Source organism: Puma concolor, chromosome A1 (genome assembly GCF_028749965.1).
Source record: "Puma concolor isolate L17-30 chromosome A1, mPumCon1.1.hap2, whole genome shotgun sequence".
In the NCBI taxonomy this organism is placed as follows: Eukaryota; Metazoa; Chordata; class Mammalia; order Carnivora; family Felidae; genus Puma; species Puma concolor.
This window is the reverse complement of record NC_141667.1, coordinates 128,126,668-128,144,232: the sequence shown is the minus strand read 5'-3', so window position 1 is coordinate 128,144,232 and position 17,565 is coordinate 128,126,668. Positions and strand designations below refer to the sequence as shown.

The 17,565-nt window shown below is 38.3% G+C and overlaps 1 protein-coding gene and 1 pseudogene across 2 annotated transcripts in view; one reads left to right on the top strand and one right to left on the bottom strand.

Moving 5' to 3' along the window:
- Positions 1 to 17,565, top strand: part of SMAD5 (SMAD family member 5) — a 50,194-nt gene that overhangs the window by 19,865 nt on the left and 12,764 nt on the right. The window contains exons 2-4 of one of the 2 annotated variants that reach the window (XM_025923558.2): positions 1,353 to 1,924; positions 6,656 to 6,907; positions 11,536 to 11,655. In XM_025923558.2, the coding sequence (XP_025779343.1) occupies positions 1,522 to 1,924; positions 6,656 to 6,907; positions 11,536 to 11,655 (775 nt within the window). In that variant the 5' untranslated portion in view covers positions 1,353 to 1,521. The remainder of the gene's footprint in view (positions 1 to 1,352; positions 1,925 to 6,655; positions 6,908 to 11,535; positions 11,656 to 17,565) is intronic. The other variant, XM_086703500.1, reaches the window with a different exon arrangement.
- Positions 12,783 to 13,129, bottom strand: LOC112861678 (large ribosomal subunit protein eL33 pseudogene; annotated as a pseudogene).

Sequence of the window (17,565 nt, the reverse complement as noted above, 5' to 3'; positions counted from 1 at the left end):
CCAGGTCCTAACCTTGGTTCATAGGAGTCTGGATAGCCACTGCTGGTTGATCAGCATCCAGAACAATGCTTGGCACTTAGTAGGTTCTCAGTAAGTACATGTTGGCTCTTAAGATGAAGCCATACTTGAAGTGACTTCTTTAAGCACCATCATGGCAGTTCACCGTACATGGCACGTAACAAGCAGTCAGTAATTATTTGTTGAATTTAACTCCGTTTTAATTTATATTTACCTGGGTTTTAACTGAACGCACATATTCTTTTCTGGGAAGATGTATCCCGATCCAGGATGGTCTTGACAGTAGGGTTGACTAGAATTTGTCAAAGGCAGAGCTGCGGCATTATTTGCAATGTTGGGCACAAGAAAGGAAGCATCTTTGGTTACTGACATCCTTTTTCCAAACATTACTCGTGCTGTTTCACCAGCTACTCATTGTCTGCACTTGGCTGTGTATTGACCACAGGGAATTATACCCATTCTTCTTATCAGTGCGGTGCCACTGCACATCACTTCCTCTTGTCATCATTGCCAAGAGCTTCTTAAGGGTGCAGGGGGGCGGTCTGCCTAGCGCAGGTTCTTTAACTTAATATGCTGAAAATAATCACAGAATGCAATGGGCATTATAAAATTATAAACTGCCCTTTTCTGGGTTAAACTTTGCATTTATTCCCTTTAAATCTGCTCAGCATTCTTAGCTTTAAAAATAGATACTTCCCACTTTTCTGACAATTATGTGTGTTATGATTTATTTGAGGGCTTGTTATCTCTTAAGAAAAAAACTAAGCTAGAATTTGATAAAATTTGTTTCTAATAATGGGACTTAAGTAGTACTATGGCTTTTGCCCAAACCTTAAAAGTCTGTGAGACATTTTATGGACAATAATGACCTTAGGGAAAAGCTAGATTTATGTGAAGACTTTTGTTCAGATTAGGACATGTCATGTTCAAAATTGACATAACGTGACATGACTTTCAGTGAAGAGAAGTACTTCAGAATCAAAAGTTTTGAAGGGCATTTGGGGGCTTACTGGCCTGAGGAAAGGAAACGTTTAGAGGCTATTTTTTGGGTAATACATAGGAAGTAGAGCAAGCAGTCTGTTTTTGCTTTTGGTTATCGTTTGGCATTGCCAGTGAATTATTTGTTCACGTATGAAGAAAGGAAGTGAGTGGTCACAGGACTTTAGAGAAAATTTCTTTCTCTAGACTTAGGTTTTTGTTTGTTTGTTTGCTTTTGTAATGGTTTTCTGTTCTCATTTAAAAACAATATACCTTTCGCTTATATTGATTTAGATGTGTGTTAATTGTGTTCATTTAAGTTAGGGATCTTACCCTTTTTCCTCTCTCTCTTTCAGGACTTGAACCAATGAAAGAATTTTATGGCACTTATGAAGATAAATGTCACTCCTCCCTTTTTAATGGGAACTTCTGCTTAGAACCTGTATATGACTTTTCATCTGTGAGCTGTTCTTTGAGTAGCCACTGACTTTGAGTTGCAGGAAGGTCTCTGAAGATTTATATCAAATGACGTCAATGGCCAGCTTGTTCTCCTTTACTAGTCCAGCAGTAAAGCGATTGTTGGGCTGGAAGCAAGGTGATGAAGAGGAGAAATGGGCAGAAAAGGCAGTCGATGCTTTGGTGAAAAAGTTAAAAAAGAAAAAGGGTGCCATGGAAGAACTGGAGAAAGCCTTGAGCAGTCCAGGACAGCCAAGCAAATGTGTCACTATTCCCAGATCTTTAGATGGACGCCTGCAGGTTTCTCACAGAAAAGGCTTACCCCATGTTATATATTGTCGTGTTTGGCGCTGGCCTGATTTGCAGAGTCATCACGAGCTAAAGCCGTTGGATATTTGTGAATTTCCTTTTGGATCTAAGCAAAAGGAAGTTTGTATCAACCCATACCACTATAAGAGAGTGGAGAGTCCAGGTAGGTTTTACTCTAAGAAGAATTAAACAAACGTGTCTCTTGCTGATTTACATTTCGGTGATTTAGTAGTTAAAAGACTATATTAGCCTTGTGTTTCCTTCTTAAAGATTTTAATCTCGGAAGGAATAGTGGCTTTTGAATTTAGCTTTTTATATGTAGATAATATAGCTCCCAAGTGGCCAATTCTAATTCATGTCCACCTTAAGCAGTCAGTCATGTGTGTGTGAATCAGGCAGAGGTAGTTGTATATGTGCTCTGCCTTTCCTGTGGGTGACATGTTTCTATTTTATCTAAAACCTGAGCTCCGTGTGTGTACTGCATCCCACTCCTTTTTGTGTATTCAAGAACTTTGTTCCTCCAGGTACCCCCCTCTCCCCAGCATTATATTTCCCCTCCCTACTAGACTATTTCTGTCAGCACACAAGCATGTCCTGATACTGCCCGTCCTAAAATAAAAGTTCAGAAAGAATGCTGGTCTTGACCTCATTTACATCGCCTCACCCCCAGTCTCCTGCACTCTTTCCCCTAGTCCTCTTATAGGAGTCTCCATTTTTATTACCTCCACAGGACTTTAGCCCTCCCCTTCTTTCTGGACACCCCTCCCTAGTTGGTCTCTCTTCCCTACCATTTGACTTGTGAAGATCGCTTGTGATGCCTTCTTCTGGATAGAGGGCTTATTCCCAGTCCTCCTCTTCCTTTCCTTCTCAACATCATTTGATGGTTGATCTCCTTCCTTCCCGCTCACAACTGTTTCTTTCTTGGCTTCTGGAACCCTACCCTTTTCTCATTCTCCTACCTCACTGGCTGTTTTTGTTTAGTCTCTTCATTGGCTTATTTTCCTGTTTTCACATGACTCAGTTCCTAGACATTTTCTACATCCATATTTTTCCTCTATGGGCTCTGTTAGCTCTCACTTGTCATAAAACTGTCTGAAAGCTCATGCTTACATTTTGAACTCCAGAGTGAACTTCTCCTTTGAGTTCTAGACTTTTGTATCCAGTTGCCCACTTGACACCTCCACTTGATCCCTCTCATAAACATATCCTATTTACTGTATCTCAGTAGGACTTTTGATTTTTTCCCTCACCAAGTGCTTTCTTCCTCCAGTTTTCCCTATTGAAGCAAATGGCACCAAGCATTCATGTAATCACTACTGACGTCTTCTTTTACTTACCTCTCCGAAGTCCTGAATTTGAGCCATGAGCAAATGCTCTTTGCCTGCCTTCAGAATATATCTTGATAATGTCCCTTCTTACCATCTCTCATACCACTCTTCTAGTATAGACCACATTCATCTTTCATCTTAAGTAGTGCCTGATAGGTCTCTCTGCCTCTTTTCTTTCCCTCCAACCCATTCTGTTTTCTGCACAGCAGCCAGAGTGATCTTTAGAGGATGCCAAATCATGTCAGCGCCCGCTCAAAACACTTAAGAGACTTTTATCACACTTAGAACAGATTTCCACATAACCTCTCTTCAGACTTCCTCTCTTCCATGGGCTTGCCCTACCCCTGCAGCTGGACTTTTTTTTTTTTTTTCCTATTTCTTCTACTTCTTCTCCCCTACCATCTTTTCATGGCACATTTTCTTACTTTATTCAGCCCTTGCTCAAATACCCCCATCACTACTTGATGCCGAATTAGCTTTTTCATTTATTTATTGACTGATGTAAGCAGGAACTTCCTCTGTCTCATTCTATACTGCATCAGCAGTGCTTAGAATAGTAGTATTACCTGGCACTCAGTAGATGATGCACAGTAAGTTTTGTGTTTTGTTTTGTTTTAATGAATGAATTGTATAAATTGAGATACTAGTTTGGTACATTTGTTATCTTTTGCTGTATAACAAATTAACACAAGCTAAGGGGCTTAATACATGTTTACTATCTCGGTTTCTATGAGCCAGGAGTCCAGGCATGGCTTAATTTGGGTCCTTTGCAAGACTCTATTTAAAATGTTGGTCAGGGCGTGGGTTTCATGTGAGGCTCAGCTGGGGAAGGACCTGCTTCCTAGTTCGTGTGATTATTGGCAGGGTTTAGTTCCTTGTGGGCTCTTGGACTCTTCTTGCTGGTTGTTGACTAGAGGCTGCCTTCATGTGCTTGCCACTTTTTCATAGGTGGCTCACATTCATGGCAGCCCACTTCAGAGACAAGAAGAGAGAGAGGGTCTTCTTGATGGAAGGGCATTACATTCTTATACTGTGTCATCACATACATCCTGTCACCTTTGCCACATTCTATTAGCGGCAAGTCACGGATACAATACTCACACTCAAAGGGAGAGGATTATGCAGGGGTGAATACTGAGAGTTGGGAACCACGGTGGCCACCTTAGAGGCTGTCTGGATTTCACATGGAGATAATGTAAGCCCAGAATGGTAAAAAAAAAAAAAAAAAATCTCTGGAAAATGCAAAAACAATGGCAGTGATGGTGCTGTCAGAGATCAAAAAAAAAAAGACCCACGCGTGAAATTCTGGTATATCACGGTTAAAAAAGAAGATTCTAAAAGCTCCCACAGAGAAAAGAAAGGACATATACAAAGGACTGGAAGTGAGACTGTTAGGTTTCTCAAAGCAGTTCTGGATTCTGGAAGGCAGTGAAGCAGTGCCCCCAAAATTAAGAGAGAAAAACTTGTTTATTCTGGAATCTGTCAGCCGATGAACAAAAGACAAGGTATTTTCATGTATGCAAGGACTGAAAATTCACCTTCCTCTTACCCTTCTTTAGGAAACTAATAGAGGATGAGATCTAGGAAATGGGATCCAGCAGGGGAAAAGAGAAGGGACATCTAAGGACTTGAGAGCTCTAGGAGACTTAACATAGCAACCAGTGTAGATTGTAGAAGAATGAAGGGCGAAGGGTCCAGGGGAAGAAATGAGTTAGTAGATTGTTTATTTGTAGCATCTGGAAAATAGTATTGACTGGAATTTGACAAAACTCTTAGACCCTGGAAATATCAGTGGTACGTACTTAAGATTAAACAAATGAAGGAACAGGTCAATAATCAGCTTTATTAAAAGCACTGTTCAAGAAAACATATAATCATAGTACATATCTGGTTCAGGATTGAATATTTGTATATTTAACCAAAAGTTTTTTTGGAACTTTATTGTGGGGAAGGGGAATGGGAGTGGGGTAGAATGATAGAAGAAAGCTACTTCCTTTGCCACAAGAGCAAATCTGCAGTGTCTTCACAAATTAATAAGAGCAATATAAGTGTACTGTTTAGCAATGCACAAAGTAAATGTTAGAAGAAATGGGTAAGAGTTTAAATTTGTTGTCTCTGAAAGCAGTATAGAAGGCTTAGAAATTGCTGTGTTTATCTCTTGTAGCTTCTTTTTAAAGTATCCATGTATTTTGCATGAAAATAAAATAATTTCTAAATAAGTAGTGTGTAAAAATAATATAAAGAGAGAAGTCACTGATTTTAGCTCTGCCTCTAAAAAAAAGAAGGAAAGGAATCCTTACTAGATTGAATTCTTAGTTATTTCACTAAGTCTTTCAGATTGCTAGCCAGCTAAACATAGAAATTCTTACTGTCTAATGCCCTGCTCTCCTGTGGCAGCTGTCCCATCATTCTGTGAGGGAACAGCAGTTGGTAATACACTGTCGAGCAAAACAGTTGTAATCAGATGTTAAATATGTAATTACAACACTGATTCAGTACAAAGAAAAGAGACAGAAAAACAGTACAAATGCTGACTTCTATAGCCTCTGATTCCTCAGGTACATCTCTACTATGACCTAGTTAACTTAAAAACAGATTGATTTTATTGCTGCTGAATAGTGTCAGAGTCAAAGTGAGATTGTTGGAAGTAAAATTGTGCTGACAAATACGGGAAAGTTGTAAAAGAGATAAACTGGTACTTCCAGTAGGAGTTTAAAGAAATGAGGTTTGTTTTGATTTCCTGTAGGGAAAGGTAGGCATTTCTACGTGATTGGTCATTTGGGTCTCTAAAGAAAGTGAATGTTTGAATAAAGTTCATCTCTTTAAAAATACGTCTCTTAAAATACTTAGGCTTTGTTGGATGTATTTTCATTATGATCATGTTTAGAAAACTGATTTTGAATGGAAGATTTCTGCCTAGGAAATGTGACTGTTTTCACTAGGGAGAACTTTACTGAAGAACCTAAAATGTGTTCTCTCTCAAACTAAGAAAAATGAAATGTTCAAAATTGAAAACATAGAGCCTTTCAAGGCATCTTCATAGTTGACGTCAACGTCTTTCTCTAATCTCAGCTCCTAGTTCAGTGTTTGGGGTACCTGTCTGTGCCTTCCTGTCTCCCTCTTGGAGTCTCCCCATCTCCTCCTCTACTATCTCTGCCCCTGACACCCCTCATTCTGTAAGGTCCCATCAGGTATTGTCTTTCCCATAGTGTGTTGTTTGATCCCTTGCTAGCTGGAAGTGCTCACCTCTTTGAATTCTCACTGCATTAAATTCTCTGTATTATTATTGTTTTTAAACATGCCTTCTCTCCTATTGAACAGGAGTGGTGTCTTCTCTGTGTTTTCTGTTTTCCAGAGTTCTGTGTACAGGCCTAAATCCTTAAAGAGTTTTTGGTTTAGTTATTATGTAAATACACATTCAAGGTTCTACAGAGCAGCCCTTCCTGAAAGTGAATTGTTTTAATAGGCTTATAATTGTACTGAATCCTTTCTATCTACCCTTTAATGTGTATGGGATGTTTGCTTTAGTTATTGCTGACAGATGACTTTTGATTTTTGTCTTTCAGTCTTACCTCCAGTATTAGTGCCTCGTCACAATGAATTCAATCCACAACACAGCCTTTTGGTTCAGTTTAGAAACCTGAGCCACAACGAGCCGCACATGCCACAAAATGCAACGTTTCCAGATTCTTTCCACCAGCCCAACAACACTCCTTTCCCCTTATCTCCAAATAGCCCTTATCCGCCTTCCCCCGCTAGCAGCACATATCCCAATTCCCCAGCAAGTTCTGGACCAGGAAGTCCATTTCAGCTCCCAGGTAAGAATTTATTTTATTGATACAAAAAAATTACTCCTCGAGAATCAACAGTTGTTTTTATACTACTGGCCCTCTGGGTGAACTGTTGCATGCTAAGAGGTAGCTATTTTTGACTATATCCTTTGGTAATTGATATCCAGAAGAGTTCTAGATTTTATTTTGCCATGGACCATATGTTTTTTAAAAAGGAGAGTTGCGGGGCGCCTGGGTGGCGCAGTCGGTTGGGCGTCCGACTTCAGCCAGGTCACGATCTCGCGGTCCGGGAGTTCGAGCCCCGCGTCAGGCTCTGGGCTGATGGCTCAGAGCCTGGAGCCTGTTTCCGATTCTGTGTCTCCCTCTCTCTCTGCTCCTCCCCCGTTCATGCTATTTCTCTGTCCCACCCCAAAAAAATAAAATAAACGTTGAAAGAAAAAATTTAAAAAAAAAAAAAAAAAAGGAGAGTTGCTGTATTTTTCATAGTAATAGAACAAATTTAGAATTTGTATAGAACCATAAAAGACCCTAGAATAACCAATGCAATCTTGAGAATGACTAAAGTTGGAGGCATCACACTCCCTGATTTCAAAGAGCTACAGTAATATTTTAAACAATTTTTGAAAAATTGAAGTATAATTAACATACAGTTTTAAAGATATCATAATTAAAGCAGTGTGGTGTTGGTATAAAAACAGACACATAGATTACTGGAGCAGGAGAGAGAGCCTGGACATAAACCCACACTTAGGTGGGGGGTTAGTTTACGACAAAGAAGCTAAGAATGTACAGTGGGGAAAGGACAGTCTCTTCAACTAATGACGTTGGGAAAACTGGACAGCCACATGCAAAAGAATGAAGCTGGACCACTAACTGATACGATACACAAAAACTAACTCAAAGTGGATTAAAGACTTGAACCTAAGACCTTAATCCATAAAACTCCTAGAAGAAAACATGGGCAGGAAGCTCCTTAACAGTAGTTAGTGCTGGCTTTTGGACTGACACCAAAAGCAAAGGCAATAAAAGCAAAAAGAAACAGTGGGATGACATCAAACAAAAAAGCTTCTGCACAGCAAAGCAAACCATTAATAAAATGAAAAGGCAGCCAACCGAGTGAGAGAAAATATTTGCAAATCATCTATCTGATGAGGAACTAATCTCCACAATATGTAAAGAATTCCTACAAATCAATAGCACAGAAACAAACATTCCAATTAGTAAATGGATGGTGGACCTGAATAGACATTCTTCCCGAGAAGACATGTACGTGACCACCACCACATATGCTCTACATCATTAATCTTCAGGGAAATACAAAACCAAAATGTGTCATCTATCACCTTATACCTGTTAGAGTGGCTACTATCAAAAAGACTAGAAATAACAAGTGTTGGCGAGGATGTGGAGGAAAGTGAATCCTCATGCACTGTTGGTGCAGATTGGTGCAGTCACTGTGAGAAACAGTATGGAGTTTCCTCAACAAATTAAAAATAGAAGTGCCAGATAATCTGTTAATTCCATTTCTCAGTACTTACCTGCAGGAAACAAAAACACCAGCTTGAAAACACGCACCCCTGTGTTCATTGTAGCATTATTTATGATAGTTGAGACATGAAAGCAACCTGCGTGTCCACTGAGGGATGAATGGATAAAGAACTGGTGGTGTATTCAGCCATAAAAGAATGAAATCTTGTCATTTATGACAACATGGCTGGACTTTGAGGCTATTACGCTAAGTAAAGTAAGTTAGGGAAAGACAAATACCATAAGATTTTTCTTATATGTGCAATCTGAAAAACAACAACAATAACAAAACACCAAGATCATAGATACTAAGAACAGGTTGGTAGTTGCCAGAGACAAGGGGTAGGAGAAATGGATGAACTGGTTTTGTTTTTTTTTAGTTTGAATAAATTGAATGTTTTTAAAAAAGCAAACACAGTTTTGGGGAGATGATCCTTTAAGAATAATGAAACAAGGGGCACCTGGTGGCTCAGTCGGTTAAGCGTCCGACTTCGGCTCGGGTCATGATCTCATGGTTCTTGAGTTCGAGCCCCGCGTCAGGCTCTGTGCTGACAGCTCGGAGCCTGGAATTGCTTCGGATTCTGTGTCTCCCTCTCTCTCTGCCCCTCCCCTGCTCATGCTCTGTCTCTCTCTGTCTCAAAAATGAATAAAACATTAAAAAAAATTAAAAAAAAAAAAGAATAATGAAACAAAAATCACTTTCTCCTTTCATCCTACATTCTGTCTCTCACTGCTTGATTTTTGTATATAGTGTGTATCACAGTCCAACATAATATAGATGATCTTATATTCTGCTCTTCCCTCCTCTCCCTATCTTGACTACAAACTCCATGAAAAGGGGGTAATTAGCCTCTTTTGTTTACTGCTTCATCCCCAGAGCCTGCATCAGAGCCTGGTATATGATAGACCCTCAGTAAATATTTATTAAATGAATGGATGAAGTTATAGAAATATGTACAACTAACTACACTGAGTGGCTGCCACTGTGACTTCAGAGTGAAGCCAAATGCTGCTAAGTTGAAAGGTTTCATAGGGGGTCCTATACACGTTAAAGGCAGAGTGTTCTAATAGGTTATCAACGTTCTAAAGACAGACAAAGACTGTGTTCGATGACTGTGAAGTAAAGTAGGTAATCTGGAAAAATAGAAATGTTGTTTAATTATCACTGGATCATTTATTGGATCAAACAACTAAATTCTGTATTACCAGGAATTAAAAATAGAAGTTCTAGGGGCGCCTGGGTGGCTCAGGTGGTTAAGTGACCAGCTTCGGCTCAGGTCGTGATCTTGCGGTTCATGAGTTTGAGAACCCAGATTGGGCTCTGTGCTGACAGCTCAGAGCCTGGATCCTGCTTCGAGTTCTGTGTCTCCCTCTCTCTCTGCCCTTCTCCTGTGTGTGCATGCTTGTTCTCTCTCTCTCTCTCTCTCACTCTCTCTGAAAGAAACATTAAAAAATAATAAAAGTTCTACCAAAATATGGAAGTAGCCATATTTGACTTAAATATTTTCATGTAATTTATGATAATGAAGTGCCATTTATTGAGTGCCTTTTGTGTAACTGGTACTATGATGAAAGATAGTGTATTACATTTAATTCAGAACAACAATGTGAGATAGTGTTCCTGTTATTATAGGTGGAGAAAGAAGTTGATATTCGCTCTAAGAGTTTAAGGACCTTGCCTAAGGTTTAAGACCTAGGTTTCTCTGACTCTGAAGTCTTTGCTTTTTTAACTTTATTGATTGTCACGTCATCATAGACTTTGGAAGGTTAAAATGCACTCCAGTTATCTTTAATTAGGTCTGATGAACTGGTTTGCCTGGAGAAAGATCATAAGTAGATTTTATAAAGTTCCCAAATTTTGTTAATGGCGTGTCCCATATGGACGCATTGTTTTCTCACTTTGAATGCCTACTCTTGCAGATGGAGCCATAGGGAAGTATATTATTTCTGGTTTCTCTACTGCAGTGAAATATCAGTTGATGCAGTTATTTATTTTTTGTCTTTCTAAAAGGAATTAAGTGTCAGCTGTTTAACTTGCTGTTAGGTATTTGTTTAAAAACTAATTTTCGTACTTTGTTCTAAATTCAGTCTGATTGCAGTTCTTTCTCAAAATATATTTTGTACAAACCTTCGGGTGAGAGACAAATTATATTCAGTATTTATAGCTACCGAGACAAAGATATAACTAGTTTTTGCAATGATTGTCAACTGTGAGTGTTGGAACTCAAAAGATTTTCTAGTTAACATTCAGTTTCCTAAGAGAATTACCTAGTCATTTAGTAAGACATGACAGCCATTTTAGGATGTTGCAAAAGAATTAGGTGTTTTGTTGCTGTTCGTGTTGGTACATTTTGTATGACCACTGTATTTTCCAGTGTTCATTAGCAATACACAGTATGTGATGATGTTGATAATTTAAAAGTGTCTCTCTAGGGGTGCTTGGGTGGCTGAGTTGGGTAAGTGTCTGACTCTTGATTCAGGCTCAGGTCATGATGTCACAGTTGTGAGATGGAGCTCCGTGTCAGGCTCTATGCTGAACGTGGATCCTGCTTGGGATTCTCTCTCTCTCTCTCTCTCTCTCTGCCTCTCTCTCTCTCTCTGCCTCTCTCTCTCTCTCCTCTGTCTCTCTCTCTCTCTCTTCCCCCCCTCCCGGCCCTTCCCTGCTCGCACACACTCTCTCTTACACTCTCAAAATAAATAAACATTTTAAGAAAAATAAAAAATAAAAGTGTCTCTGTGGGTATGTACTCAAACTAGGATAATCTGCATCCTTCAGATTGGTTTGTAATAGTTGTAGTTTCTCCAAGCATACAATTCTGAGCACATAAGGACAAAATTCTTGATCTTGAATTCTATTTTAGGGAATTTTAGCACTGATCTTACTCTCTTGGATTGGACCAAATACATATGAACTTGTAACAGTTTTCAGTAGCTAATGGGTGTATTGTCTTTTCTCATTTTCTCATGCCCTAAGATAGCGTCCTACATTTTTGTTTGTCTGTAATGTTCACTAAAAATTCTGCTGGTCATCTTAGTAACTTCCCAATGCTTGAAGAATACATGTAAGCAGAATGAAGGCTTTAACTATTCTTTTGGGATTTTAACTTGGCTCATTTTCTTCTTCTTAGCTGATACTCCTCCTCCTGCCTATATGCCACCAGACGATCAAATGGGTCAAGATAATTCCCAGCCCATGGATACAAGCAATAACATGATTCCTCAGATTATGCCTAGTATCTCCAGCAGAGGTAAGAGAAAAATACCATGTTTTGTTGTTGTTGCTATTTTGTTTGTTTTTAATTTTTTAGCCACTTTTAAGAAACCAACTTTATTGAAGCATAATTTATATACCCTAACATTTATCCATTAGAAGTGTACGATGCAGTGATTTTTAGTAATATGCATAAAGTTTGGCACCATCATCACAATCTGCTTGTAGAACGTATTCATAAGCTTTTTAGAAGATCCCCTGTGCCTATTTGCAGTCTATCCCTGTTCCTTTTGTCAGCTCCAGAGACCCTCTAGAATGTTTTCTGTCTATATAGATTTACCTTTTCTGAACATTTTGTGTATGTTGAATCACATAATGTGTAGTCTTGTGCATCTTGGCTTCTTTGATTTAGCATAATGTTTTCAAGGTTCTTTCACGTTGAACCACGTATCAGTAGTTTGTTCCTTTTTATTGCTGAATGATATTCCATGGTACGGATGTACCACATTTTTTTTATCCATTCATCAGTTGATGGACATTTGAATTATTTCTAGTTTTTGGCTCATATGAACAATACTGTTTGGAACGTTTGCATATAAGTCTTTGTATGGGCTTTGTTTTTATTTTTCTTGGATAAATGCCTAAGAATGGAATTTCTGACTCAATATGATAAATTTAACTATTTAAGAAAACTGCCAATTTCTCCAAAGTGGCAGTATTGTTTCATATTCCTACCAGTAACATAGGAGGTTCCAGTTTCTCCACATGCTCTTGATACTTGTTATTGTCAGTCTTTTTATCTTTTTATCACCACTCTATCGATTTTAGTGCACGTGAAGTGGTGTCTCCTTGTTTTAATTTGCATTTCCATAATGAGTAATGATTGTTGAACATTCTTTATGTCCTTATTAGCCATTCATACATCTTTTTTCATGAAATACTTAAATCTTTTGCCCATTTTTTATTTGGGTTGTTTGTTTTACTGTTCACTTGTAAGAGTTCTTTATATATTCTGGATAGAATTCCTTTGTTAGATGTATGATTTGGAGGCATTTCCTGTCAGTCTGTGGGTTATTTTTGCATTTTCTTAAAGCTTGTTTTTGGATTTTCTTTTGAGGCATGAAAATTTTTGATTTTTTTTCTATACTTTTATTTATTTACTTTTCAGTAAGTTTGAATCCTTGAGGGGTACAGTATCACATGGATTCTGTGACCAGTGGCTTTAGCAGGAAGATTGCTTTGGAATTTGGCACAAACCATGCCATTGTTTCCATGAGCATGAGTTACTTTTCCCCAGATTACTCTGGTTTCGTTCACTTTGCCACCAGGAGTCACTGTGACCTATGCCTTGTACACATCAGCACATCTCTCTCCAGGGTAGAGTTCAGTTTCATCTCGAGCATAAACACTTTCAGTTTTAAGAAGAGCTTTGTGCTCCCTCTGGTCCTGAAGACCCCGCTTAGAGCCAGCAAAAATGGCCTTGGACCACAGCCTTCAGACATATTTGTCATTTTAGGAGTCCTGTTCCCAGCAGGCCTCCACAGGCTGCAAGATGGCAGAAGGAGTTGCAGGTTTTTAATTTTGACGCAGTCCAGTTTGTCAGTTCTTTCTTTTCTTGATCATGCTTGTGGTGCTGCATTTAGAAAATCTTTGTCTATCCCAAAGTTGTGAAAATAGTTTCTGTTTCGTCTTTTTCTAGAAATTTTATAGCCTTAACTTTTACATTTAGGTCTGTGATTCATTTTGAGGTAAACTTTTTGTATGGTAAAGATCTAAATTCCTCTCTGTGCATGTAGATATCCAGTTGGGTGTAGCACTATTTTGTTGAAAGGTATCTACGATTTCTCCAACAAATTGCCTTGGCATGTTTTTCAGAAACCAGTTGACCATATATGTAAGAGTTTGTTACAGGACTCTCAACTCATTCGTTGATTTGTATATCTATACCTCATAGTCTAGGATACTTACTAAAGCTTCATAGTAAATTTTGAAAGCGAGAAGTGTTTTTTTGAAATTTGAAAGTGAGAAGAATTTTTTCTTTTTCAAAATCGTTTAGCACTTCTGCATTCTTTGCATTTCCGTATCATTTTGGTATCAGTGTGTAAATTTCTGCCTCCCCAAAATTCCTTCCTTGGATTTTGATAGAGATCACGTTGAATCTCTGAATCAGTTTGAGAGGTTTGCCATCGTCTTCCAGTGCACAGATGTGATATGTCTTCCCATTTATTTACATCTTCCAGTTTTCAGTATTGTTTTACTTTTGCTTTTCTTTATAGATGCATTCCTGAGGGAATGGAATTTCTTTAGAACTTCACATTTGGTTTCTTCTTAATTAAATACATTGAAATACAATTGATTTTCATATATTCATCTTGTAACCTGCAACCTTGCTGAACTCATTTATTCTAGTAGGGTTTTTTTGTGTGTATGCGAATTCCTTAGGGTCTTATGAATACAGGAACAGGTAAATAAAAAACAGCATTATATTTTTCCTATCCAATGTGGATGCCTTTTAATCTCTCTCTTATTAGTATTATTAGAGGGCATATATGAAAACCTACAGCTGTCACCATCTTTAATGGTAAAACACTAGATTACTTTCCCCATACAATTGAAGATGTGGGGTGTGTGTGTGTGTGTGGCGCACACACACACACACACACACATTTATGTTTATGAATATATTTATGAATCTATTACTCAGCCATCAAAAAGAATGAAAATTTGCCGTTTCCAACAATGTGGATGAAGCTAGAATGTATTATGCTAAGCGAAATAAGCAGAGAGAGACAAATATCATATGAGGTCACTCATGTGGAATTTAAGAAACAAAACAGATGAACATATGGGAAGGTGGCGGGGGGGAGAAAAAAGGAAAACAAAGCACAAGAGACTCAACGATAGAGAACAAACAGGGTTGATGGAGGGAGGTGAGTGGGAGATGGGCTGGGTGGGTGACAGGTATTAAGGACGGCACTTGTGATGAGCACTGGGTGTTGTATGTAAATGGTGAGTCACTGAATTCTTCTGAAATCAATATTGCACTGCATGTTATCTAACTAAAATTAAAAAAGAAAAAAAAAGACAAGGATGCCTGCTCTCACCACTTGTACTTACCACTGTTCTGGCCGTAAACTACTAGGTCTCTTCTATTCCTAGTTTTCTGAGAATTTTTACCATGAATGGATGGTGGATTTTGTTAGAAGCTTTTTCCGCATCTGTCGAGATAATCAGATGAGGTTTTGTTCTTTTTTCTAACAGTAAGGTGTATTACATGAACTCGAAACCAATCTTTTATTCCTGGGATATTTCCATATGGTGTATAATGTTTTTTTTTAACATATTTCTAGATTAGATTTACTGATATTTTGTTGAGTGTTTTTACTTGTGTATTCATGAGGAAGGGATAGTGGTATGTAGTTTTGTTGGGTTGTCTTTATTCAGCATTGATATCAGGGTAATAATGACATCATGGAATGAGTTGGTAACTGTTCCCTCCTATTTTTGGAAGAGTTTGTTTGTATTATTTCTTCTTTAAATATTTGATAGAATTTACCAGTGAAGATATTTGGGCTTGGACTTTTCTTTGTGGGGAAATTTAATTCCTGTTCAATTTCCTTGATTCTGTCATTCTATTCAGAGTCTCTGGGTTTTTTGTTTGTTTGTTTGTTTGTTTGAGTCAGTTTTGGTAATTTGTATCTTGCTAGGAGTTTGTGTACTTTGTCTAGATTGTCTGATTGTTGACATAAAGTTTTTTGTGGTACACTTTTTAGTATTTCTCATTTCTGTGGGGGTTAGTGGTGATGTCTTCATTTCTGATTTTGGTAATTTGCGTCTTGTTCTTTTTTTCTTGGTTGGTTTTTAGCTAAAGGGTTGTTAATTTTGTTGATCTTTTGAAAGAACCAGCTTTTCTCTTTTTCACGGATTTCCAGTCCAGTCTGTCTTATTTTCTTTATTCTGCTTACTCTAGCCTTAGTTTGCTTCTCTTTCTATAGTTTCTTTTTTTTTTTTTATTTTTTTTTCAACGTTTTTTATTTATTTTTGGGACAGAGAGAGACAGAGCATGAACGGGGGAGGGGCAGAGAGAGAGGGAGACACAGAATCGGAAACAGGCTCCAGGCTCTGAGCCATCAGCCCAGAGCCCGACGCGGGGCTCGAACCCACGGACCGCGAGATCGTGACCTGGCTGAAGTAGGACGCTTAACCGACTGCGCCACCCAGGCGCCCCTCTTTCTATAGTTTCTTAAGGTGAAATCTTAGGTTATTGGTTTGAGTTGTTTCTTTTTTAGCATAGGAGTTCAAACCCATAACTTCTGATACGTTTTGTTTTCGGATTTATTCAGTTCACAATATTTTTAAATTTCCCTTGTGATTTCTTACTTTGACCCTTTGTTTATTTAGCAACATGTTCATCAGTTTCCATATATTTCAGGATTTCCTCAGTATTTTCTGTTGGTTCCTAATTTAATTCCATTGTGGGAATATAAAGCATTGAACCTAAATTGTATGAGTTCCGTTCTTTTTAAAACTTACTGAGAATTGTTTTATGCATGTTTTTGTACAGCCTGTGACCTAAGAATGGTTTTTAGATTATTAAAGAGTCGTTGAGTTGCCTGGATGGCTCAGTCGGTTACACATCCGATTTCGGCTCAGGTCATGATCTCACGGTTTGTGAGTTCAAGCCCTGCGTTGGGCTCTGTGCTGACAGCTCAGAGCCTGGAGCCTGCTTCAGATTCTGTGTCTCCCTCTCTCTCTGCCCCTACCTAGCTTGTACTCTGTCTCTCTCTCAAAAATAAATAAACATTAAAAAAAAATGAAAAAAAAAGAGTTGTTAAAGATGAATACGTGACAAAGATAGTCTGTAGTTTTCAAAATCTAAAATATTTGCATCTCACTTGGTCATGGAATTTAATCCTTCTTGTGTCTTGCTGGATTTAGCGGGCAGAAAAGGTTTGCCAGCTTCTGGCAGAGCAGTGGTCTATTTTAGAGACTAATTCCATGTGTTTGTGGGAAAAAAACTGTTTATTTTGATACCGTAGGATGTCTTAAGATCTGTGGATTTTAGTTACATCAAGTTAGTAGTGTTGTTCAGGTCCTCTGTATCCTTGCTTATTTTCTTTCTAATTGTTCTATCAGTGATTGAGAGTGTGAGATTGCAGGTTAGGGCATCTCCAACTATTGCTGTTGAATCCTTTATTTCTACTTCCATTCCTGTTGGTTTTTGCTTCATATACTTTGAGGGCTCTGTTGGTAAAGTGAGCAATTTGGTATCCTTAAATATATGCACAGTGTTGTGCAACCATCACTACTATCCATTTCCAGAACTTTCCATCATCTCAAACAGAACTCTTCCCATTAAACAGTAACTGCCCATCCCCCCTCCACTTAGCTCCTTGGTAGCTACCATTCTACTTTCTGTCTCTGAATTTGCCTATCTAAGTGGAATCATACAATATTTGTCTTTTTGTGGCTGACTTCTTTCACTTAGCCTAATCTTTTCAAGGTTTATCCATGTTATAGCATGTGTCAGAATCTCCTGTCTTTAAAGACTGAATGTGTTCTCTTGTATGCACGTTATTATATGCACTTCTGTGCCACATTTTGTTAATCCATTTATCGGTTGATGGACATTTGGGTTGTTTCTACCTTTTGGTAGAATAGTGAATAATGCCACTATGAATATTGTTGTCTAGGTATTTATTCGACTCTCTGCTTTTAACTCATTTGGATCCTATCCCTGGGAGTAGAATGACTGGATTTTGTGGTGATTCTGTTTAACTTTTTGAGGAACTGCCAAACTTTTTTTCCACAGCGGCTGTACCATTTACATTTCCCCTAGCAGGGCATTAGAGTTCTCACTTCTCTACATTCTTGCCAACTCTTGTTATTTTCCATGTTTCTGGTTTTGTTTCATTTTTGTTTTTTTATATAATGGCTATCCTAATGG